The following is a 25,164-nucleotide window of genomic DNA, read 5'->3' on the forward strand; positions in this document are numbered from 1 at the left end:
TTATAGGCTCTGTTGCAGATCTCGTGGGCCAGTAAGTTCCAATTCAAAGGCCAACGTGGCGGCACATGGACAGCTAAGCGCCGCTAATCCATAAGGCATTACACAAGTAGCATGCCGGCCACAATAAGGGTGACAAGGGCGAGAAAGGGTTCGTATGCGAGGCTGATCGCACCCGCACCAGTCTGAGACGGCACAGCAGCGCTTGCAGTGGCCGATGGACTTGGCGAACTTGCGTTGGCCATGCTCAGTGTGTACACTTCAATTCCGGCCTTTGACAGTGGAACGACGACCTGGTTTGTCACGGGATCCACGGCCACGGAATGAGCGGTGACATTGTCCGTTGTCAACGTTTGGAGGAGGGCGTTCGTCCTTGCATCAACTATTGCAAGCTGTGGCATTGGGCTACCTGACTTGTTAGCCCCAGCCAGATTCTGATAGGCCGAAGCGTAATAAAACAATGCGCTGGGATCATATGCGACTTGGTCAATGCCAGCGACACCTGAAATATTGCCGATGACCTTGCCGGTGGAGATGTCAAGGACCAGACTGTATGCGACTCCATAAGTAAGGATCTGATCCTGGCTACAACCGACAAATAGGTTCTGGTTCGGTCCAAAAACAATGCCAGCTGGGACACATTCGGTTACTGGAATCACTTTGGTGATGTTCATAGCCGAGACATCGAGCTCAGCAATTTCACCGCCGGGGTTTGCATCAGTACTGGGAACAGAAACATAGAATTTTCCGTTGACGGAATTGAAAGCCGGCTGCTCGAGACCGGTTGCATTATTGAAAACAATCTTGCCGGTCACATTCCGGTTCTTGGCTGAGATGATGGTAACGAATGGGGGTTTATCATTTGGGTTCGTGACGACAATAGTTTGTGTTGTGGGATCGTAGGCAAACTCGTCTGCTCTTTTCTGGGAGCCAGTGACGATACTCGCGACAATAGTATGGTTCATGAGATTGACCACTTTGACGCTGCCGTCCCCGTCCCCAACATAGAGCTCGTTGCGGTTGGGCAAGACGACCAGACCGTCAGGTCCAGATACCGAAGTGTCGGATTTGTTATTGGTCGTTACTAGACCCTTGAAACCAGTAATCGCCGTGGTCTCTTTGCGGGAAGCCAGATCAATGACATGTACAGCCTTGTTGGTCCGGTCAGCCAGGTAGTACGTCCCATTATAGACGACACTTTGATCGACACTGGTTGCATTCTTCGGACTCCACGGGATTGTGGACGCGAGCTGATAGGAGAGCCCGGTCACAAAAGCCACATTGGAGAAAAGAAGGAGAGGAGAATTGAACCTCATGTTTGAAACGGGGAAAAGCTGTTTGATAGAGGATGAATAAACCGAGGACCCGGGGTGGACATGAAAGTCTGGACTTGTACAATTCCGATTCTATATTCCAGCTTTCTGGAATCTGGGGTAGTTTTATATACCTGGATTCCAAGATACATGGTCGACTCCTTTCTCCGGTCGTGTACCTTATCCTGTTAGATTGTATGTCATAAATTGACGCTTGACGGAATGAAGGTACAGTGCATATTACTGGTCAACTCCATTTCAGAAGAACAATCTTCCGCTTCCTAGCGCAAATTATTTACTTCTATGGGGTACACGAGCCGTGTATGAGGGCAAAAATGACGATCAGATGCGGGTCCACAGAATGCTTAGATGTGCGATCTCCGAATATCGCCAGTTTAGTAGCGACTACTACTCTGTAGGTACTGCATACTCCCTACTGAAGTCACTGCACAGGCCGCTTACCCCGCATATCATCCCCAGATAATGGACATCCACGGTTACTACTAGTCCGGAGCGGAGAGGTTCCGTAACCTAGGTATAATTACAAGTAACCTTGTGGATCTTAGCGTGTCCTTATTAGGAGGCAGTATAATATTTAAACACCCCAAGGAATATGTTTTGTTATCTAGAAAAATAGATTTTAAGCTGACAAGTATTAATTATTATAAAGTTTTGTTGAAAATACACAGGAATTGGTAGTGTGGTTAATCCCTAGTAAGTAGCCAGCCAGCTACGCTCAGCGAACTGCCAGCAAAAAGAACTTGTTCTCCACTTGAGCTGCTGAACGTGTCTAAATGACAGGTTGCGGAACCTCTTACTATGAAATGCATTAAGCTCTGGTTCCAATATCTCTAATGTCTTGATTCTTCAATCCAGGAATTACAACTCGGTAAAGCTTCTGCACGGCCCTCTACCCCGCCTGGCAGTGCGGACTTGCCCGGGATGACAATAAGGTAGAGTTTACGGATTCTTTGCGCGCATTAGATCAAGCTTTGTGGAGATGGGAGGCTGTCGGACTTCTCCCGAGTTGAATTTTATTTTTTAAGCCAATAAAACGCACTTTTTGAGAAAATAAGTGGACTGCGCCGCTATATCTCAGACCTGAAGCTAAAGAAGTATACTCTGTATTAGTTGATTAGGGTTTATGAGAATGTCTGCGGGGTATATATTTTCAATTTTTCATTCCGAAATTCGGAGAGGATGATGCTGGAAATTTCTAGGAGAGTCTCTGATAATTTGTCTGACGGCTCCAGCAGTAGCTCCGGCTATCTAGGGTCATGCCTGGAGACCCTCTTGCGCTTCGAGCATCTCACTGAAGGCAATCGAGTTGTATGTTTCGGCTTTCTCGACCATCGTTCTTGGAGAGACCTCAAGCTTCTTTCCGGGAAAGGTTTTGGGAAAATGTATCTGCAACTTTAGGCCAACGTAGTCCTTGCTGCACTAGATTCCTTAGAAGGCTGTCTTCCGCTTTTAACCATGGCTAGGCTTTGCATGGTAAAAGACGGTGTATGTTAGGATCATACACCAGCTGTGACGAAGCTTCGACTCGAGCCATAGCTCTTGTTCGAGATCTCGTGGCTGTTCTGACACTGTCTGTAAGGGCTATGTTGTCGCGAGCCTTTTCACGCACCTGCTGCACTGAACTATTTCTACTTGCAGAGGATTGTATTTTTATAAAAAGCTGCTGGGGGTATTTGGCGATGTTGGACAGCTGTGGTTCAGCTAGCTGCTCTTGTGCTTGGAGAGTCTTGGAGAGAGAGTAAGACAAAGCTTAGCAAGATTAAGCCTAGCGCTAGACAGGTACGATGCAGTCTTAATTTACATCCCTCCAACCAAAGTTAACATATTGATCATGTCAGCGCCCTCTTGATTTTAGGGGTTCAGATTGGTAATCTTGTAGGTGCTACAGTGGCTTGGGCATTTACCTAAACATTTATAGCTCCTAACAGGGACTTTTTAGCTCATGTCCTTACTCTGCTGCTTACACCTTTTATAAATCTCTATGACTTACTGCAAAGTGCTATTTAATAGAACTAAAAGCATGATGTAACAATGTGCTTTTAGCAGACCATAGGATTGGCCATGTACTATAGACTTTAAACCATCCGCCATGAGGCGCAGATGGCTGCTGCCCCAACCGCAAAGGATTCCATTGTAAGTGAGTCCAGGGTCCAAAATGGCGACAAGGTACTCTACATCCAGCGCGCATCAGGTTATTATGATTAATGGAACTACCAGATCATATCTAAGAACTAATGATACCTGTCAATCATGTTGCTACACTTAGGGCTAAAGCTAAATTAGTGTACAGGCAGACACCAAGATGGTTCACCATACCCCTATTAGTAATATCCCTACCCACATTTCTGTCTTTTTGTCCTTTTCCTTCCCTTCTCTAGGTAGTGCTGTCGTGTCAATTTGCAAGTGATGAAGTTCCGTTCCTCGCGGTAACAACTATCTCTTGTTGCTCCTAGCTACATAGCAAGATATGCAGAGACGGGCCGATGTCTCAGCACTTATCCCTATCGTCTGCGACAGCGCACTGACTTGACAGACGACCTGGCAACAGCTTTCGATGACCTGCTGGGTATCATCAACCACCTGCCAAGCGCTCGTCGCAGCCCAAGGGGTGCTTCAGGAGCTGGAATGTTCTCATCCTTTTCGCCACAGGCCGACTCCGATCGTGAGGCCCTGGACGAACCGAGCAGTGCTTGAAGCTGCGATAGCTTCCGCGATGCCTTTGAGGTTCTCCCCTCAGCAGAATCACATGGCTTGGTATAGAAGCCCTTTCTCAACAGGTAGATTTCAGATTTGGCCGCAGGAAATAGTCGGAACCACGTCAGGAGATCGAAAGAGAGAACAAATAAATTATCTCTTTACTAACTTTTTGGAGTCTGTCCGGGACGTTCTGGGTGCTGTCCAGAGAAGTCATATCTTTGTTAACCATGACTCCTACTTTGCGGCGTACTTTGGCGGGTGAACAAAGAACAACGAACAAAGAATGGCCCAGATTTGTCTTATGCATCACAGCGCCACAACCCTTCTGCTAGCAGACTATGCTGATTGGTACACGTACGACAAAGGGGAAAATCCCCCTGGCTTTCAAGTCAACTCTAAGGTACTTATCACCAGTCAACCGGGGTACTTGAGGAAATGAAGGCGTGTGTCTCCTTGATTATCTCTTCCCTAACAGTCAACTTGGACGACATCACTATAGATCTTCCTGAAGCTGTTTTCTGATAGATATGAGATTCGGGCAGGATTTTCACCGTTACCAGGTCCCGGAATGGGCGTCTTCATATATTCCCTATGTCTCTCTGAAAAGTATGTTCAATACAGCCGTCAGGAAAGCGATGCATCAGGGATCCCAGCCGGATTTCACGGGTGAGTTAAGAATCGTCCCCGATTATTGCCCTCTCATTTCTCATAATCCTTCAGAGACGCTCGTGTCCCTGGAACGCGGCATTGATACTATGAGCGATTTCCATGACGACAAATATCAGTCCTTGCTAAACAGAGAAGATGGAATACGCAAGAAATTTGGCCTGACGCTTGAAAGGGGCGAACTGTTGATGGGCGAGCCTCTGGGCTGCTGCCAGCTGGAAGAGCTTCTCAGTGCTACAGTCGAACTCGGCGAAGATTTCCAGAAGCTTCAGTGGTACTTTAGGGTGAATACAGAAGCCATCAATAGGGTATATTCCAAACTCGATCGGTGCGGCGGATTGTCCGGGCAATTACACCAGCACAGATCGAGGTGGCTTGAAAGGAAAGCTGATCGGGACGCCCGACGCGCAAGAGATGCTGCGATCTTGAGAAATCTGAGGGCAGAAATCTTTCGCTCCCTGGCCTTCACGGACGCTCGTCTTACGGAAGATGCAGCAAAGCCCACCCAACAGTGTGTGATCCCCGATCTGCTGCGTTGCATCATGGAGGATCAGTCTTCAGAATTGAGCGCCTTGCTTCAGACGCTTTCTTTGGATTTTGGAGCACAGAGTCCACGCTGCCGAGAGCTCGTCTATGACATGGCGGAGCTTTCTCTGACCTACGGCTCCAAAGCGTCAGCGACTTTCCTCCTGTCAGAAGCGTTCCAGAAATTTGGTGTTGAGATAGACAACGGTATCCTGATCCATATGATCCGTCTTTTGGGCAGAAGTGGCACCTTGAGAAGATATAATGAAGTGGAGATTCCCTCTCCTTGCGGTCATAAGAAGCGTCGTAATGAGGCGGTGACCAGCTGCTTCTTGCACACTGTTCAACAGGTTGGTGAGCAGCAGAAAGACGCACTCCTGGCCAAAGACGTCATTGGACGCAATTGTCTTCACTATGGTGCACTATATGGTCTGCAAATCATCTGCCAATCAATCCTGCAGCCTGGCCTCCTTCGGGATATAAATTACGCCCGACGCTTGATCGTGTCGGTAGACTCCCAGGGATATACACCTTTACACTACGCAGTGATAAACAATCACACAGCTATTACAGATATGTTTCTGACTGCTCTTGAGCTCGAAAGAAAAACTAGCAGCGAAAAGACGACCAACGACTTGGTTACTTTACTGGACGAACTTCTATTTGTCGCTATTAGATACCAGTTTAGAGACATAATCTACCTACTTGGCAAGCGACACTCCGGCCGTGACACGCAATCTCCTGAAGCCGAGACTGTCCTGTATGTGGCTGTCCGAACTGGGAATGACAGGGTCGTCGATTTTCTTCTGAGAACCGGCTGGGCTAAGTATATCGACGCTCCCGAGACCGCCCGGGGATGGACGCCACTGTTCATTGCATGTGCACAAGGCCACCAAGCAGTGACAAAGCTTCTTTTGCAGGCCGGAGCGAGACAAGACATAGTCGACCATATTGGATGGACTGCCAAAGAACACGCCGCGCTCAGAGGTCACCTTATCGTGGCCGAAATGCTGGATTCATGGAGGACGCTCAATCTCCTTGGCCGTTTACCTAGCATGCACATGAAACCTGTGTCTGGAGCACAAGCCCATCTTTCCCCTCACTGCAGTCATGTCATAATCAACCTAGGTGCGACACAGAAAGGTAATCTGGCCAAGGCGATCGTGCTAAACCCCAATTCGGAAGGGTACATTAGCACGAGCGACTCCCTTGCTCTTGAAGTGACGGTCTCTGGAGGAAATAATACGAGTCGAGTGGTAGAACTGCCCGTCTTGAATGATATGGTCAATGAACCATTTGTTTTTGCCGTTTCTGATCCCGACAAGACTTGGCTAGCCTTCAGGTTGTATTGCACTGGTTCTCTCCACCCAGGCGGACGAGACCTCCTGGGAAGCGGCATAGCCTTATTGAAAAGCCTCAGCGATTGTTTTGGGGAGGACAGGGAGAGCCTGATCAGGCAGCGTACAATACCCATACTTGAAAAGAACACACTAGTTCTTTTGGGGACCATCACTTTTACCTTTCTCATAGCCACCCCGATGGCTCCGCTGAATAGCTCAACAGCTCGGGGCACCCCTACGTTCACGACAAGCAGCCTCCAACTTGTTGGCCACAGAGGTATCAGTTCGCTTCGTTCCCCGTGTCAAGCAATTGCTGACAAATTGAGAAGGACTCGGTCAGAATACCGCTAACCGCAGCCATCTTCAGCTTGGGGAGAATACAATGGAGGTACGTGATAGTGCTACCTCTTGACAAGTCAGATTTGGCTAACGTAAAGTCCAGTCATTTTGCTTAGCTGCAAAGCAAGGCGCCAGTTATGTAGAGTTCGGTAAATCCAATCACTGGAGCGCTCTTGTCTTGCGTACTAAGTTTGAACAGATGTGCAGCTGACAAGGGATCTGGTCCCCGTTCTTTATCATGACTTTTCTCTGAGTGAATCGGGGACGGATATCCCTGTTCATGATTTAACTGTCGAACAGGTCAGTACCCTCAGAGTAGATGAAGCTAAACTCACATATCTAGTTTATGTATGTAAGCAAGCTCCAGTCGCCGCGGACCACAGCAGTATCCACTCTAGATGCACGAGAGCCACATCGGGCTAGGAATCCTCATACTCGCTCTTGGTCCTTGACCGAAGAGGATGGACCACGGACTCAAGAGATCCATGACAGGCTGAAGCACACTGTTGACTTTCGAAATAAGGGCTTCAAGCCGAATACCCGCGGCGACTGCATCCAGGATACTTTTGCCACGCTGGAAGATGTGCTCACAAAACTGCCCGAGTCGATTGGTCTGAACGTGGAAATAAGTAAGCTAACTCCAACCTAACCAAGTTTCCCACCGAACGAGCTAATTGGCATGGTAGAATATCCGAGAATCCATGAGGCGGCAGACGCCGGAGTCGCGCCGCTCGCCATAGAGATCAATACCTTTGTGGATAAGGTTCTGGAAACAATCTTCCTCCACGCACGGAGTCCCCAAAACATAATTCTCTCCTCTTTTACTCCCGAAATTTGCATTCTGTTGGCATTCAAGCAACGCGTGTATCCAGTGATGTTCATTACCAATGCCGGCAAGCCTCCTGTGATGGATTTGGAAACAAGGGCGTCCAGTTTACAGTCTGCTGTTCGTTTTGCGAAGCGGTGGAGCTTGTCTGGCATTGTCTTTGCCTCAGAGACCCTCATCAGCTGCCCCAGACTCATCAGATATGTTAAGGGATCCGGCTTGGCCTGTGGGTCGTACGGACTGCAGAACAACGTCCCAGAGAATGTGACAGTAAGCCCGGCCCCTTCTCTGTCCAGGAGAGCGTATAATGTATTGACTTTGTTGAAAGGCGCAAGCAGCTGCTGGCATTGACATCCTAATAGCTGACCGAGTTGGACTGGTCTCAGCAGCCTTGAGGGACGGGGCCTATCTCTAGAGATTTCAGCCTTGCTATGTCCACTACCTGACAATCTTCTCACATCTCAACTCTAGGAAAGTACCTCATGAGTGAATACCTAGGCTACAAATATAGGGACAGGGTTACTCATACTGAGCCCATCGTCACGGAAATGACCTGGGATACACAGGTATAGGCGACAGTGTACCTGAGTACATTGGTCCCCAGTCATTATAATGTCAACTTTCTCCAGCACTGTAGTCCCAATACTCGTTCTAAAGGATATCTCCTGCTAGAAGCCACCAGATGCTCACTACTGTAATATAAGCACCTGTACACTAGAAATTCCAAGTAGTTGGACTGGTCCAGCAGCCTTGAGGGACGGAGGCTATCTCTAGAAATTTCGGCCTTGCTATATCCACCAGCCAACAAGCCATCTCACATTTAGACGCCAGAAACATAGACATGAGTAAAGTCCTAGGTTAGAACACGAATCTGTCCGTAACTGTCCACAGTAAAGGGGCTTACAGGCAATGAGATTTTTGCACGCCAGAACGGTTCATATCAAGGGAGACCTATTCACTACTATAGAGGTAATATCCCAACGCCACTACCGGGATCAACGTCGGGCTCCCCATGCAATGCCCGGGGAGATGTTCATAAAACTTCGATAATTTTCCGGCACTTCTGAAGACGCCGTAGCCTGCTCGATTATCTACGTAAATATCACTTGCTGTAGAAGGAGATATGGTGCATTCCAAACTAAATACGGATCAGGCGGTATCTTCGAATATTATGGTTCACTCGTATCGAGCCAATCGTCGTGGAAAAGGCCCGGGAATACACAAGTTCAATAAGTCCGGCGTCAATGTACAGGCGACAGTGTATTTGACTACATCATAAGAGGTCGTCTCAGTCTCATTAAGCGGCGAGAAATTATGGAAGATTGAGCGGTTCTATTGGACAAGTTCGCGCCTGTCACATGTCCAGCTCCAAAATTCAGTCAGATTTTGCGCCCTTGAGACTCTGCTAACATGTGTCTGTCAATAACGTCGCCTTAAATTCAAAATGCGACGTTTCGAGCGAATATACGACGTCGTTGAGCCCGTTGAGGAATATCGTCGAGGAGGCTACCATCCTGTGCACCTTCACGACGTTTTCAATCAGAGGTACGAGGTTATCGGAAAGCTGGCCTTTGGCCAATTTTTCAACAGTATGGCTTGCACACGATCAATTGTGAGTGCCTATCTCAGCAGACAGTCTTTCCCGGAAGACAACTAACTGCTACATTAAGGCTCCAGCGACAGGTTGCATTGAAGATATTAAAAGCAGAAGCCTCCGAGAACAACAAAGAGCTTGCTATACTTCTTCGTTTATCAGACCCAGGCCTACATCATCCTGGTAAAGGGCATGTCATTGAGCTGTTGGATTACTTTGAGCATCATGGCCCAAATGGGACACACCTGTGTCTTGTTCTCCCTGCAATGGTTTCTGATGCCGCAGCAATGACTGTCAATGGAAGACCGCACCAAGCAGCTGATATACGATCTATTTCTGAACAAATCCTGTTGGGTCTTGACTTCCTTCATACACTAGGCGTCATCCACTGCGGTAAGTCATTGCTCTAGCCATAGATATTCAGTAGTCTCCTGACAATAATGCAGACCTACAACCCGCGAACGTTCTCTTTTCAACTGTTGGAGTTGCGAACAGTGAAATACGCTTACAGCCTCCAGAGTTCAGTCCTATTAGGTGGCTAGAAGGAACAACAGCCGATGATAGCGCGCCTCAGTATCTGATGCCCACACAGAGACGTCGAGGCCAACTGGATGATGCAGATTTCTCCAAGCTCATGGTTAAAATCGGTGACCTCGGCGGAGGTATGATGCACCCATTGTCATTTCAGATTTGAATATGTTTAATAACTCACATCACTAGCTGTCTGTGGTCGGCACAGCAATCAGAAGCCAGTAACACCGACAGCCTTGCGCGCACCTGAGCTAATCCGCAGAAACACTTGGGATGCCGGCATTGATATATGGACATTGGGCTGCCTGGTATGCCTCCCTAAAGCTTTCAACTCGCTTCTCTCTGACCTTTTCAAAAGATATTTGAGTTAGCAACGAATGAGCCGCTGTTTCCATTGGGAACCTTTGGCCTCACGGCAGAAGAGGTTGACCAAGAGCACATCAACCTCATTAGCCAGCTACTTGGCGAAAACGACCATTTGCATGAGAGTTTCACAAAGTATCTGATGGACAGGTTGCCATCAGACTTTGGTGCTGAGAACATTCAGCGTCTTGCATCCTTCCTTTGGTTGATGCTACGGCCCGACCCTCAGAAGCGAATTTCGACTACCAAGTTACTCAATCACCCATTTCTAATTGACACATCCTAGGATATCATGGTGTCTCCTTGCTGTAATGACTGATGACTACGCGGTAAATGAGGACCAAGTACTATCACAGTCATGCCCATGCTCATGGGTCAATGACTTAAGGAAGTAAAATACTGCTGCTGGATTTGTCGTCACCTGACTTGTACAAACTCTCCTAACCATTCTCTTGCGACTTGCTGAAGCCATCATGGTGTGTTGTTCTGTTGATAGTTGACATCAAAAGGTTAGAGCTCAAGCACCAGCTTTATTCGAGGCATTGTGATGGATATCGACAATTCCATTCACTATATGATGTCGCTAGTAAGGTCTCATCTCTGTCCATCTTCTACCAAGCGGCAGGTACAGCTTATAGAATGACCACCTGAACCACCACTCATACTCTTGTCATATACATGAACTGCTATTTAGATACACCAAATCAGGTGTCTGGCTACTCATTGTGAAGTCTCACCCTTGGAACCATCAACCAGGAAACTCCCGTGGCCCCTAGCAATCCCACCAGAATCGGCTGCAAGACTTTGACGCCAGCATGAGCTGCCAGAATCCCAGTGACGGCTGGAAAGATCGATCCTCCCACCTGGCCGAGTACGAACACAAGAGCTTTTGGTCATTCGGTTAGCGAGCCTCTATATAGGTAATAAATGTACATACCGAGTGCAGATGAACGGATCTCTGCCGAGAAGATCTTGGACGCAACAGATATGCCCGTGGCGAAAAAGGGACCGGAAAAGAATCCAAAAAGACTGATGGCTACTGCTTCCGTGATGATATTTGGCACCCTATCCGATCAGCAAATGCCATCTCGTAGGAAGGAACACGTACAGCCAGAATATCAGCTGCAGTCCAACACACAACACTACGTAAATGAAGATCATGCGTCGCTCCCCCAAGCGGTAGGTTGGTTCGGCTAGAAGGAGTCGACCGAGGAAGGCCCCTCCATAAAATCCAGCAGGGACATAGCCCATATCCTTGAGATCTCCGTCTCGCACATCGACGAGGTACTCCACGATCCACCCTATCCAATCAGTATTGTCTCAGACACAGGGAACATCACATACCACCAGCAGTAATGGCAGCGCCTAGGAAGAAGAAGAAATACAGACTCAGCAACCACACACTAGGCGTGCAAACAGTCCGCCGCATCTCCTGTAGACCCCCCTTCCTCGTCTCCGGAGAAGATTCACCAAACCGCTGCGTCATTTTCAACGAATTCCTAAATGCAACTACCACTAGAACCAGGTTGATCACCCCTAGTCCCAACGGTGCAACATAGAACAGGTTCCACTTGGAATGCACACCCGCCGAAGCCACGGCAGTGGAGACAAACGGACCCACCAGACATCCGGCCATGTACATGGCATGAATAAACCCCAGCCATCTATGCGCCGCTTTGACAGATGCAACAAATGTGTTGGCGTGTGTATCTTGATATGCCTGGCCAAGGCTCGCAAAGAAGAAAGTCACTGCGAACAATGGAAAAGGAGGAAGCCAGGTCCGCAAGGCGTGGGCGAGAACTTGAAGAACCGCCCCTAGGACCAGGAGGACACCTAAATCAAGGTACTGGCAGAGATGGCTGTTGGAGAGCGCGGCGAGAAGCCAGCCGCAGAATGTCGTGCCATATCTGTCTACTGTTATTGAAGAAATCTGGAGAAGAGGCAAGGACGTACACTACAGCGACGAGGTGTGTGTCAATATGATACCCTTGGCGGATATAAGGGATCAGAGATCCAAGACTGCCATCGTTGACGCCGGCTACAAAGAATGAGAAACCGGCACTGATGAGTTTGAGGTAGAGTCTGGGAATTTGTTGATGAGGTGTCTCTACTTCAAGTGGCTCCATGGTATGAAGTTGAAGGCGTAAGCATCTTCTTAAGTTCTCTCTCACTAGAAGACCCACCACGCTATATATGCCTGTCTATGCTCAAATAGGTAGGTGGCCCAACTACACAGGACTTGCCCAATCCGGTAAACCAGCCAACTGGACACATCATGAAAATCACCAGTGGAGCATTAACTATCTCATCAAGCAAAACGGTCCGAGACAACTCATTTGCTTATTTCTGGTACTTCTTCAATTAAACCTATTTAGGAATAGTGATGTGCCTCGACTGCAACTGTTTTGACGTCAGTATGAGTAAACCCTGTACCATCTACAGGCATGCTGAGAGATTACATACAGACTTTAAGAATACAGATATCTCTTTAGAAGAGCCATGGCGTTCAGTACATCAGGCTTAGATGCTCTTGTGCGTCGTCCGGAGCAGGAGAGCATCTGGAGACGCTTGCTGAGGGCCCCAGCGCCTGTAATTGCGGAACTTGTTTACAGCCGATTCGCTCAGACGCCCACGTCCATGCCCACTGCTTCATCCATCCGCGTGGTTTGCATCTCAGACACTCACAACACCCAGCCTCAACTGCCGGACGGAGATCTCCTCATCCACGCAGGTGATCTTACCCAGTCCGGGACTCAAGCAGAGCTAGAATTACAGATCGAATGGCTCGATCGCCAGCCCCATCGCTTCAAGGTAGCGATCGCGGGCAATCATGAACTCTATCTGGGTCCCAACGCTCAAGGTCAAGCCCCTGGTCGCAATGAGCCTGTCGATTGGAAATCGATCCGGTATCTGGAGAACTCATCGACAATGCTTGAATTTGGGGGTTGCAGACGCGTCAAGGTGTTTGGTTCCCCGTACACCCCGCGACACGGGAACTGGGCTTTTCAGTATCCACGTAATGAGAATATCTGGGATGAGATACGCATCCCGGATGACATTGATATCTTGATTACGCACGGCCCCCCGAAGACACATTTAGATCTGGGACGATATGGCTGTAGATTCCTTCGGGACTGGTTATGGTCGGTAAAACGAAAACCTTTACTGCATGTATTCGGTCATATCCATGGGGCTTATGGGAAGGAGACTCTGTACTGGGACGATTTTCAACGAGCGTACGAGAGCATCATGGACGACAACGCAAAATGGATACATCTGATCATGTTACTGTGGCGTGCACTTCTACTGCTTATACGCCCGAGAGATCCATGTGGAAGGACTGTTATGGTTAATGCCGCTGCAGTTGGGGGACTTCGCGATGAAAAGAGACGGCACGCTATTTGCATTGACATCTAACCATCAACATCAGCAATAAACGCTACAGCTAGCTCTCGTCAACAGAATCCGGCCAATAATACACCCCCTGATCCAGCGCCCTCTTCAGTCTCGGATTTACCCTGACATACCCCGCCTTCTTCAACCCCGCAAAAACCCCCTCGATCAACTCGGCCACCATTCCTCCGAACACGATACTGCCCTCCACATTCAGATGCGTCCGATCATCCGGATTGAGGTTATACGTGTACGCCTTCTCCGGCCCAATGCTATTCAGATACCGCGTACTCGCATCATTCAGATCGATGTACGCCGCATGCGAATTCCTCGCTGCCGCCATAGTCGCCGCTCGCTGGTCCGCCAGACTCAGGGTGATAGTCGGCTCGCCGGTGACATTGGAAGTCTCATAGTTCCGGCGTGAAAGCGGGGTCACCAGGATGGGCGTTGCGCCTGCATCGTGCGCCTCGTAGACGAATCGCTCGAGGTTGCTGGTGTACTCGGCGAGGGAGATGTTGGCGGCGGATTTCTGGTCGTTGTGGCCGAACTGGATGGTCACGTAGGGCACATAGCGGTCCTTGTACTCGGCTACTTTGCTGAGGACCGTCGCCCAGTCCCCTCCAGCGCGGAAGCTGACGGTCGTGGCGCCGTTGTGGCCATAGTTGAGACCGCTGGCGCCGTTGAAGAGGGTGGTGTTGAGGAATCCGTCTCCCCAGCCGCCGCCGTTGGAGGACTGTTTGGCTGTTGTGCTGTCGCCGGCTAAGAGGAAGAAGGGTGGTTTGGGAGAGTGGCCGGGGGTCGGCAGGGCGTAGAGGGGGAGTATGAAGAATGAAAGCAGAGGAAGACGCATTGTTATCTGTGTGGAAGATACTGGTAGATGAATGTCATTTTGCGTGGACTGCACAGCATCTTATACTGGAGTCTGGGATGTGACTCGGGATAATACCAATGTAACTGCAGTGTTTTCCACCAACAGGAGAATTAGAGTCAATTTGAAGTCCAGCTGTCATGCTGCCGTCCATCATGCAACATTCGAGCCGTAAGCGATACTGGGAACTGAACGATTCCGCAAATGAACGTTGATCTTTCTCGGTGGTTGACAGTCCGGGGCACATATATTGTCACAGAGGGTATTGGATGCAAACCTCACTGTCTCTAGAGTCCGCTGAAGGTTACCAGCTCCTTGCTTCCAAACAGCAGAAGTCAATCTTCAATCCCCTCATATACTCCTCCGTCTCCCTTTCATCCATCCCTAGCAACTCAATCCAACATCAAACGGCCAAGATCCATTCGACCTCCCCTGGATATTACCTACCAAGGGCAGTGACGGGGCAGTTTACAGCGGTTACGTTGGTCAAGGCCAGTATGATTCCTTCCGGGGTTCTCGATGCGCAGTTGCCTTTGGGAAAGACAAATCCACCCTCTATCTGCAGACCCGATTTGGAGCGGTGGATGTAGAAACACGTACTTTTCTGGAACATCTTCAGGCAATGGAGTCTTTCACGCATGTGACAGCCTACCCATTCATCTGAGAACGATGACTAAAGAGCTTTACTATAGCTTTTGGCCTTCGCTCTTATCTGTACTTTCTAAGATATATCTTCTTACGTAGTTCCTCGTTGAAACATATATATCTATATGAGGTCTAACGGGACATCTCTGCAGGGTCATCCTATTCGTCATCTACTGCAATACGTTCATAAAGTATCACATTAACATTCGACTGCTATGTACAACAAATACATGGGTATGGACACAAAGCATAATCAAGGCGAGTCCCATCATGTCTTCAAGATTCCCTTTTCTTTTCCTTCTGTCTTTTGGCCGTGGAAACAATACTAGCTGAACCGGGGTATCTCTGTTCCATCACGTTGCCCTCGTAAATTCCATGAAAAAACATATCGGGTATGAAATGACTCGCCTGTTCACGGTGGTAGGCAAGAACAGCAGTACGGCGTGGGGGCAATTTCAATCATGATGGAGATGGGAGACTGCGTATGCCGAATAGCAGCACAGTGGTATGAAAAAGATAACGCAATAGGAAAGAATCAAATCATACATGCCCAAGTCGTCAATAAGTCATCATAAATATTCGACAATCGAGCTAGCCTCTAGCTCAGTCGAAGGTCAACAGCGTAATCGACGCAGTTGGCCAAAGTGGTCTCAACGGGAGAGCGCCCATCGACTCATGCGTGCAGCCAACAGCGGCTGGAGATGATCTCATCATCGACTCGTGATAGCGCCTCTAAATCCCGTCATCCGCCAGCCGACCATTTGTTCTATCATGCCGGTTTTATCATATACACATCGAATCTTCGCCGAACGTCCACAAGCAACAGCAGACAGCGACCGCAATAATCATTAGCAATTCACTCGAATTGCCGAGTTCTCAGCTCGCTCTTTCAACCGCATAGCTTGTGCTTCGAGAGACCGTGCCATCAGCTTCGTCACTGATACGATGTTAGCCATGTGAAACAAAAGTCATTAACGGGCTCAACAAACCTGGCCAGACTGCAGCTCTATCAAGGAGGCTTGCTGTCGCGATCAAGATCTTGCAGCCATAACCCCCTTCAACGACACTAGGCAGCCGTTGCAGAACGCTCAGCGTGGACACGGTAGTGTTGGTCTGCACGTCCCGCTGCATTTTGCTCTCCACACTTGAGAGGATCTCCCTGATCTTTTCCAAAAGCTTGCAGTCTTCTTCTTCGAGTAGCATGACGTTCATGGCATGAGTGAGATCAACATCGTCACGCCCAAGCACACCCAAGTAGGGACCAACCCGTTCTTGAACGGTCGTGATCCATTCCGCCAGTACTTGCGCACAGTCAAAAGCACACATGGCGGACTGCAGAGGTAGTTCCCTGCAGGTGAATTCGGCAAACGTATTCCCGAGTCGGTCAGACATGGTGATTGAATCGGCAGCATAGAAGGCACCCTTGCGCAAGTGCTTCTCGCGTTTGGATTGTCCTGGCCGGTAGACTCCCATCAAGATCTGCATGGGTTGCTCCCGAGTCGGGGTCTTGGAGATAGCGAGATCCCCGACACCTAAATCGGCCACCGAATCGCGACGATGATCTAACTCACTTGGCACCTGAGTGATCGAGGGGTCCAAAACGTCCGAAGGAATGTCGTCCGAATACGGGAACACTTCGGTGCCGCGGGCCAACTCGTCCGACATGGCAATCCAGTCTCTCTGCCAGAAAGCCTCCTTGCTCCGTCCAAGATTTACAAACAGCCTGATGTAGGCCAGATCCAACAGTGGTATGCTATCGGCCGAGAGAGGGCCTGCTCCAAACGGATTGGGCCGCTCCAGGCTATGCATAGGGTTGCTGGCCCACGCAGTCTGCCACGCCCGCAACGCTGGCTCAATGTGCGCTTGCATGGCGTCTGTCTCGCGAGCGGTCCATTGCCGCCCCATGTGGCGTTGCCGTGTCTCCCAAATGTAGTTATGAAGAGCATAAATGAGGACGAGGCACCCAAAGGTACTAGGCTTCAGATCAGTGGCGGTAGAATCCGACGCTGAAACACCGTTTGTTGGATCGTTTGAGGACGACTGCGCGTGAGACTGCTCGCGCTGACTGGCTGTCAGGAGCGTAGTCAATGCAGACGAGAATGTCAGACCCTTCTTCGCCGACAAATGCCCACCCATTTTCTTCCAGGCTTGAGGGGACTCGGCTGCCCAAATATCCTCCTCACACGGTAGGTCAAGGCGGATTTCTGAGTTGGTAAGCGCCGGGGCGTGGTTATAGGCCGAGACGAGGAAGCAGGAGAGGGTGAAAATCGCATAGAGTGTCCGCTTGCGCTCCTCGACTATCTTCCAATCCAACCAGTCTTTTCTCTCTTTCGGCGGCCCGAATGACGCGGTATTGGAGTCTTCTGATTCAGAACTCGCACCTCTGGTACCCGCTTTACCACTCAAATGGGCGTTCAGGTAGTCCTGGGGAAGGTCTTTGGCATCGATATGATGGGTCAACCCAGCAGCGCGAGCGAGGCTGACCAGAGCAGCACAGTGGGTGCTTGCGATGTCCGCCGACGTCTTATCGCCGGAGGAATGTCCGTAGATTACGTTGAGTAGCATCGCCTGGACCAGCCACAGCGGCGTGTTGTGAACCGAATTCTCGCGGGCAGGATTGGAGCGCGAAAATGCAGCGGACATGTCAGCTTTTCGACGCTCTTCGAGATATAGTTGGATCATCTTCTTCGCCGCTTCGAAAAGATCTTTGGAGGCGGCGGCGTCAAATTCGTAGAGAGCGCCGATGGCCGCCATGGAAAGGATCAGGCAGCCTCCGCCACCGGCGATACCGGTAGAGCTCAAATTCAGGTGGCCGCTGGGAGTACGAAGGTTGTTTGTGTATTCGGGAGCTTGGAAGTTGAGGGTCGGAATATGAAGGAACGGCATGTGGGGGTGGAAATAGGTGATGTAGGCCGAGATATACCGCTGCATGTCTTGAGTGCTGGGGAGTTGGCCGGTACCGTTGAAGTTGGCGGAACGTGAAAACAGGTCGCGGCAGGGTATCATTCCGCTGGCTGGCTGGGAATACTTGCGACGATTATGGAGACCCGTGGGCAAAGCCATGCTGGCTAATAATGCCTGTCGTGTGGAGTCTGTAAAGGTATCGGTTGAGGTTGGGGCATGGTGAGTTCGTAGGGCACTGTTCGTGAAAGGCAGGTTGAGAGGATTAGGAGATTCACCGTTTGTTGCCATAGAAGGTGAAAACATACTCTGGGAATGTCCCGCCATCAAGGGCTGGCCCACCGACGTCATGGAGGGGGGAGTAGCATAGGTCTCAGCAAACGGGTTCTGCGCCATCAATGACTTTGGTGACACGGTCTCGGGAGGGATGCCTAGATCGTTAAGGGTCGGAGAGGAGTAATCGATGGCGAACTGATTTGCTGGGCCCGCCGAGTGTGGCGGGAAAGGGTTATGCCAGCCGGAAGAAGAGATCGAGAACCGATTGGCTCCATCCATCACGGCTTCGCTGATTCCACTTTGGCTGCCAGTACTCATGGCGGAGGGAGATGACTCATCGATCGCGGAGTCGTTACTCTGACCCAAGGACGGCATGGACGGATCGAAACCGTTCATCCAGTCGAAGCTGAAGTCTTCCTCCAACATTGGATCAGTGGGAGGTTGCACCTGGTGAGAGCCATGACTGAAAGGGGACGACGGCGAGTCATTCCCGTAACCTTGCGGAGAACCACCAAAGTGGAGCTGCGCCGGATTAATGGTCGTGCCATGGTTCATGAAAATGTCCCCCATGCTCAAATCAAAGCTGCCGTACACAGGAGCGGTGCGAAGTCCGCCAGAAAGATCCATGGGCAGACCATGAGTTTCGAGCTTGGGAAGGCTGCTGGCATAGGGATGATTTGTGCTGTACCCGCGATGAAAATCGATATTCGAACCCACAGATATCGAACCCATGCTGGGATGATGAGCGTGTCCTGGATGGCCTGTAGCGGCTACTGAGTGATTGGGGTCGTTATTGGCCATGCCTAGAGAAGCTCCATCAATGTGACTGATGGTATTGGCTCGAGGACGAATGCTATTGGAGTTGCTGGCAATGGAGTTTTTGCGGACGCGATTCGCTCCAGTACCAGCAGCTCCGGTACTTTCCCTCCGAGTATTTCTGGGCCGCGAAGACGGGGTCGTGGTCATGTGCAGTTTCTGTTGATGTCTCAAAAGCAGATCCCGGCGAGCAAAGCACCGGGAGCAGTCAGGGCACTCGAATGGTTTCTCCTTGGTGTGCGACCGCTCATGGCGCTTCAGATGTTCTAGCCGAGCAAACGATCGCCCGCAAGTGGTACAGACATGTGGTCGGGGCTTGTCGGTTTTTGGGGGAGGGATATTAGTATTGGCACTGGGCTGGCCGTTCGTATCGTTCTTCTTGGTGATGTCCTTGGAGGTAGGCGCTGATGATTACATTCACATTAGAAGTAGGTTAGATATGGAGTAACCTGTCCACAAACTCACCAGACGTGTCTCCGGGAATCTCGCTGATGCTTGCCAGACTCTCCAGTTTGGGGCTACTGCCCAGATCCTGACCAACCATGGCGTCCAGTAACATCCTAACCAACCGACTTATGTATCGAAACCAGTGTCAACGGACGCTGGTTCTCAGAGGTAGAAGGTGATTCGAACCCAGGCTTATTCTTCGAGATAGACGATGGCGCAGCTCTATTATTCGTAGAGTGATGCCCGCGTTGAGGCTTCAGGCTGCGGAATTGTTTAAGATGAGGATAGGCTTGACATTGACCACTACAGGCAATAAATCCATTGAGTTAGCAAGCTGTTTGAGAAATATTTCGCGAACTGTTCAGGTTGATGACAATGGCTGTGGCTCGTGTGGTTTGTGTGGTGGTGATTGCAATGGAGGGGCAAACGAAGCTCGGGGACACCCACAGCAAAACAACAAATTCTTGTCAGATCAGCGTCAAAGGAAATAGAGGGTAGGCGATGAGGATGAAAAGATCAATGTTCTTTGAAAGGACGTAAAAAGGCGGGATACAGAGAGTGGCAAAGTGATGCCTGAGGAATCGGGTTCGTGAGCTCTGGGTGAAAGCAGCCTGAATAAGCAGGGGGTTTAAGGTTTCAGGGATCCAGAGACAGTCCCAAGGAAAAGCAACTCACAGGTCGAGGAGCTGGATATGCAGACAAGATGAGAGTAATTCATTCACGAATTATCTTAGACCATTCACTGCACGGATTAGACAGCGCTCCAGAGAAACCTCCCAAGAGTACGTAGTTGTTTAGCAGGAGAAAGAGGTATGCGGTAGTCGACCGACTGAAGCGATGGATAAGCCGGAGATAACCGAATGGAAAATGGGGACGAGCTGGATAATGATAGCTGCGACTCAATTGCTGATAAGGATATTGAGTGGGAACAGCTTCGGGAGTGGACCGTAAGTAACAAAACAAAGAGCGAGGAACGTCAAGACAGAAGAACAAGAAGAATAGATAGAAAAGAAAGAAGGTGGATCGAAAGTAGACGAAGTAAGCAAGCCGTGGAGGAACAGCAGTCAAAGTACCACCTTAGACACTTAGGACAAGCAATCAATTCGGGTACGAGCGACTAAATCGGATTGAGATAGGTACTGTGTACTGTGCCACGCCTTTTCATCTAAGCACGTCTGACTAGCGAAGTCTGTACCTTCTCTGTGCTGCAGTCTGTACACTCTGCTGTGTGTTAAGTGTAGAATTAAGAATAGGGTGTACCTGGTGCTAATAATAAGTAACCACCTTCTTGGACAGACTTCGTCGCATATTACTAAGAGTCGATCCTCTAGAGGATCAGGGACGCTTCTTGGGTTTTGACTACTTTGTATTCTACTCTGAGTAGTGAGTACAATCCTCACCTTGTATCTGTCTGCTACTGTCGCGGGAGAAACCAGAACCATGAAACAGCAGACGCTCTGAGTTATCGCTCAGTGCCAACCAATAAGTATAAAAGCAGTGGATCACTGGCACAATTTCATCGCTAGTGCGACTCCATCAGGATGCATAGGTACCGGCCTAGTACCAGGTAAGGAAAGTCATAGGGAAGCTGTTCTTGAGTTAAGGTCCACTGTAGGTAGGTAGGTAGCCTGCTGTAGTGCTGTACTGACAGTACTGGAACTTGTAATTGTACTGTCACATCGGAGATCGGCTATCTTTCTTCCTGTATCTCTTCAGTTACTGTCATCAGTCGTGAGATATTTATTAGCATTCCCCGTTTCTATATACGATTTAATATGTTCCAGATTGTTGGTTTGAGGCCTGGCCTGGTCCTTGCGCATTTGACCGAGCGGCAGAATATGAGCTGGTCGGAACGTGTCCGATATACCTACCATATTAGCTGATTGAGCGCAATAAATACGTGGTAGAATATGGGATGTTTGCTGTTTCCGATGACAGGGAATATGCTGTCGTAGCCAAGTCTGGAATCGTCTGATCATGCAACTAGAGAGCTTATGCAGACGGAGAGTACAGCGTCTGTAGCTGCTCATCATGTTTCAATTGAGAGATAATAATAGACAGTTACTAATCCTTCCTTACTCTGTATGTTCCGTCTGTGGATACAATATCAGCTAATTGAGCATCTCGATGATATGTTGCAGCTCTGTATCCCAGCAACTAAGGCAACTACCTACCTTAGTTGGTACATACCTTACAATAACTGTGAGGAATAATGCATGAGGTAGTCTAGATAGAGCGCCACTATTTTGTAACTAGAGAATGGCTGATACACGTCAATACGAAGAAAACATACCGAAACAAGGACGGATGTAACTGTATTAATAATGAGACAAATGACAATAATAATCCTCCTCGGGGAGTACCCCGGACCTCGTGACTCGCACTTCCTACGCACCCAACCATTTCAGACAATGATCCTCGGACGAAAAGGGCGGTGGACCAGGGGTATTACCTACCTTAGCAATTGGCAATTGACCATACAGCCCATTGGCCGCTCAAATTGCTCAGGAGGCCAGCAGTTAGAGGATTGGATGGGATCTCGGTCGCTACGCTTAGACCTCAGGCTGGGTCCCATCAATCCGTGGCTCGTGTGGGTGGCGGAAGGCTCCGCATTCATTGCCCCAACAGAACATAGACTAGTCAAGTCAAGAGCGGCGTAAAATCCGCACCGTTCCCATGCAGGAATGAACAGGACGATTGGAAAGTGAAGGAATCGAATTTAGAATGGAACCAGAACCAGGCCAACGCAGAGAATTGCAATTGACAAAGAAGGACGGTAACGAGCGAGTCAGAGACGAGGCGAGGAAGCGTAGTACTGGACGCGTTTTGTGGGACCGGGGATAAGCCAATCTGGACTAACGGCTCGAGGCTTTTGTGGGGGATTTTCCTGGATCAATGTCATAAGATCCAGCTTTTATGAGGATTTGTCGCTCCCTCGGCACTTTACGATGTGAGTTATATCCGTGCGATCCGTCCTCATTCCTAGAGGTATCCTCGCGTGCCGAGTCCGACGCATACTTTGCGGGAATACGGATGGAATCTGTGGAGATAGGTTCCCTCCTGTCACAGGATCCTTGGTCGCCTCTTCCCCAGAATGTTGAATATCCATCTTGAATCTTCATTTCGCACTTTCCAGCGCTCTGACTGAAGACTTGGCGTAAGCATGGCCGTATCAATTATTGGAACCAAGGTTGCACAAGATTCTCCAGAATCACATTCTTTCTCTTATTGGACGGTTCAAGAAGATGATCGCTTCCATCCCTTGAGCGGGTTCCCCAGGAAATGCTAAGGATTCTAGAAACAGCAAAAGGCTGAGCACAGAACATTAGCAATGGTCATGCCCACGTTGCAAAGTTCGAAGCTCGGGTTCAGACCTTCTTCCACCTTTCTTTTCCGTCTCAGCCTTTCAGGATCGTGCGCGGTTGGTTGTTATTGGCGGATTGACCCAGCTATATCCACCTGAGCTCATTTTGTTCTCCAGTTGGCTGTGTGACGCGGTTTGGTCCAATCTGATTTTGACTTTTACTAGATACGGAATAGGAAGCTCGAATTGGGACGGACGTGCATGGGGAAAACAAGAGACCCAAGTTAACAGAAACAATGAAATGAGGCTCTGGTGGCAATGGGATGAATTGCATGATTATGCTTGCTTCATTTTCATTTCGGTCTGTCCAAGACCTTAGTCATAATCTTTCAGGTGTACTGCGCACAGCAATTCGGTCTTTGAAATTGAGAACGTTAGGGGCCAGGCGCAGCAAACCAAGTATTGAGACTATCTCCATCCTGGCTGACTGCCCGCAGATCTGAGTCACTTCTCAAAGCAATGCCTCAAAGAGGAAACTGGGGTGGAAGTATCCGCTGGCAGTAATGAAGTTGATTCCTTATCCCACGTTATGACGTCTTGTTTGGGGGTTCATTTTTGACAGGAGTCTTGAATAACAGCTGCAGAATCAGTTTATTTAGGACAGTATTTGATAAACCCAATGAATCAATCAATTAATCACTTTGAAATGATCTCATCTGCAACCAAATGTAGGGAATACTCATTCTTAATCTTAGAGTTAGTCGGGATGGTCTTCGCACGGGCCTCGGATGATCATAGAGACACAGACCCTGGACGCCTCAGGCCACTCACAGTGCCGCGGTCCTGCAGAAGCTCGAGCGCAGTGAGTCATGTGGCTTTACATTTTGTTGCCTGAGGTCTACTACATAAGCGCCTAAGCAATCAGCTATCGGTTCTCAGTACTCCGAAGCCTGAGGACCTTGCCCATTACAGTGCTTTGTCCTCAGTCTGTGCTATTGTCGACTGCTGACCACTCGCCACAGATCTACAGAGACTGCACAGGCCACAGGAACAATGAGCATTGTCGATCCTTCATCCTCTTGAGAGGCGGATATCTGTCAAGATCTGGCTTTGAGGCAAATCTCCGACCTCCTGCATATCATCCTACTGTTTCGAGTACTTTATGGATAAGTAGCGAAGCGTAGATTAGCCTACTGCATGCTCGTACATCCAGGGCCGCTAGATGGCCATTGCTTGAGATGGGGCGCATTATGGCATCATCAGTGACTTGACACTCTGCATCATCACTTACTGAAGACTCAATGCACCTCAACGGCCTTGTTGCGCCATACTGAGCAGGTGCAGTGCACTACCTGCGAGGACTTAGGCTTAGACGGGTCGCAGGTACCGTCTTGTTAGTTACCTTTAATACTTGCCACCCGCAACAATGACTCTGCAGTCCCAGCCACAGGATGACCGTCCGTCTCCTGATGGAACAGCAGACATCTATCGCGGCCTGCCGCTGCATTGACCAAGTGGGCAGTGGACGTTAATCCCTGCTAGCTCGGCACTGCTCATCATATCGGCGTATCACAGTCAGAGGAGAGAATCCTCTAATGCGTCTGCTAAGAAATAGTCTGCTTGCCGCACTTAGCGGCGTCAACCTCGCCCCACGTCGCAGCCTGTTCCTGTTTCAGTCGACATTATCATCTAGCCGAACTGCCTCAGGTTCGTCACCCATATAATATCAGACGGCGGTTATACGCGATGAGAATGAGCCAGAATGACAAAGGAAAACAAGAAACCAAAGAGACAATGCAGTTAATGACTCCAGTTGCTGTTGTAGGCTGTAGCATTCGCCGTCTTATATGCACCCAGCAGCCAGCCTAGCCTACAGCGGCTGCATGCAACTAGCCATGTATGTGCTTCCGTCCGTGGACCCAGAGCGTCTGATCCCGATTGCATGACTGTCCCTGGGTAGCGTACACAGACACAGACTCGACGGCGTCTTGTAGTCGCCAGTTGCCACAGTTAATAGTGTATTTCTATGAACATTGAAGCGAATCAGACAGAGCACAGAGGTCCTCGTACATCTCATCTTGCAGAATACTCCGACAGCGACGTGACGATACACAAACGAAGGCCCCGTTCCTGGTCGCAATTTGGTCCTGCCGCGAGTATCCTAGTTAGTAGTTACTTAATAACTAGCTATGGCTAGTGAGAGTGCGATGCTACCTTACCGCGCCGAGTGGATCTATGACGAAGTCTTCTGACGCAGTACCTGCACTCGACAGCATCCTGGATATGCACACAATAACCGATA

General features: G+C 49.4%; 7 protein-coding genes across 7 annotated transcripts; 3 read left to right on the plus strand and 4 right to left on the minus strand.

Annotated features, from left to right (window-relative positions):
- Positions 1 to 98: 98 nt before the first annotated feature.
- Positions 99 to 1,313, minus strand: Aspvir_000084 (uncharacterized protein; the record flags this gene model as incomplete). Its single annotated transcript, XM_043265228.1, has 1 exon — positions 99 to 1,313. One exon carries the CDS (start codon positions 1,311 to 1,313, stop codon positions 99 to 101), a length of 1,215 nt encoding a protein of 404 aa, XP_043121163.1.
- Positions 1,314 to 4,555: 3,242 nt separating this feature from the next.
- On the plus strand, positions 4,556 to 8,139 carry Aspvir_000085 (uncharacterized protein; the record flags this gene model as incomplete). The annotated part of the gene is made up of 8 exons (XM_043265229.1): positions 4,556 to 4,694; positions 4,749 to 6,836; positions 6,889 to 6,947; positions 7,002 to 7,047; positions 7,098 to 7,198; positions 7,242 to 7,527; positions 7,585 to 7,994; positions 8,053 to 8,139. 8 exons carry the CDS (start codon positions 4,556 to 4,558, stop codon positions 8,137 to 8,139), a joined length of 3,216 nt encoding a protein of 1,071 aa, XP_043121164.1.
- A 1,029-nt stretch (positions 8,140 to 9,168) lies between these two features.
- On the plus strand, positions 9,169 to 10,498 carry Aspvir_000086 (uncharacterized protein; the record flags this gene model as incomplete). Its single annotated transcript, XM_043265230.1, has 5 exons — positions 9,169 to 9,336; positions 9,402 to 9,711; positions 9,765 to 9,980; positions 10,039 to 10,157; positions 10,208 to 10,498. 5 exons carry the CDS (start codon positions 9,169 to 9,171, stop codon positions 10,496 to 10,498), a joined length of 1,104 nt encoding a protein of 367 aa, XP_043121165.1.
- A 430-nt stretch (positions 10,499 to 10,928) lies between these two features.
- On the minus strand, positions 10,929 to 12,338 carry Aspvir_000087 (putative MFS transporter; the record flags this gene model as incomplete). Its single annotated transcript, XM_043265231.1, has 5 exons — positions 10,929 to 11,098; positions 11,150 to 11,277; positions 11,321 to 11,513; positions 11,557 to 12,119; positions 12,166 to 12,338. The coding sequence occupies 5 exons, from the start codon at positions 12,336 to 12,338 to the stop codon at positions 10,929 to 10,931; spliced, it is 1,227 nt and encodes a 408-aa protein (XP_043121166.1).
- A 373-nt stretch (positions 12,339 to 12,711) lies between these two features.
- Positions 12,712 to 13,629, plus strand: Aspvir_000088 (metallophosphatase domain-containing protein; the record flags this gene model as incomplete). The annotated part of the gene is made up of 1 exon (XM_043265232.1): positions 12,712 to 13,629. One exon carries the CDS (start codon positions 12,712 to 12,714, stop codon positions 13,627 to 13,629), a length of 918 nt encoding a protein of 305 aa, XP_043121167.1.
- Positions 13,630 to 13,657: 28 nt separating this feature from the next.
- On the minus strand, positions 13,658 to 14,455 carry Aspvir_000089 (rhamnogalacturonan acetylesterase; the record flags this gene model as incomplete). The annotated part of the gene is made up of 1 exon (XM_043265233.1): positions 13,658 to 14,455. One exon carries the CDS (start codon positions 14,453 to 14,455, stop codon positions 13,658 to 13,660), a length of 798 nt encoding a protein of 265 aa, XP_043121168.1.
- A 1,511-nt stretch (positions 14,456 to 15,966) lies between these two features.
- On the minus strand, positions 15,967 to 19,670 carry amdX (putative C2H2 transcription factor (AmdX); the record flags this gene model as incomplete). The annotated part of the gene is made up of 3 exons (XM_043265234.1): positions 15,967 to 16,055; positions 16,108 to 19,515; positions 19,577 to 19,670. The coding sequence occupies 3 exons, from the start codon at positions 19,668 to 19,670 to the stop codon at positions 15,967 to 15,969; spliced, it is 3,591 nt and encodes a 1,196-aa protein (XP_043121169.1).
- Positions 19,671 to 25,164: the final 5,494 nt, after the last annotated feature.

This window comes from Aspergillus viridinutans (assembly GCF_018404265.1).
Source record: "Aspergillus viridinutans IFM 47045 DNA, scaffold_1, whole genome shotgun sequence".
NCBI lineage: Eukaryota > Fungi > Ascomycota > Eurotiomycetes > Eurotiales > Aspergillaceae > Aspergillus > Aspergillus viridinutans.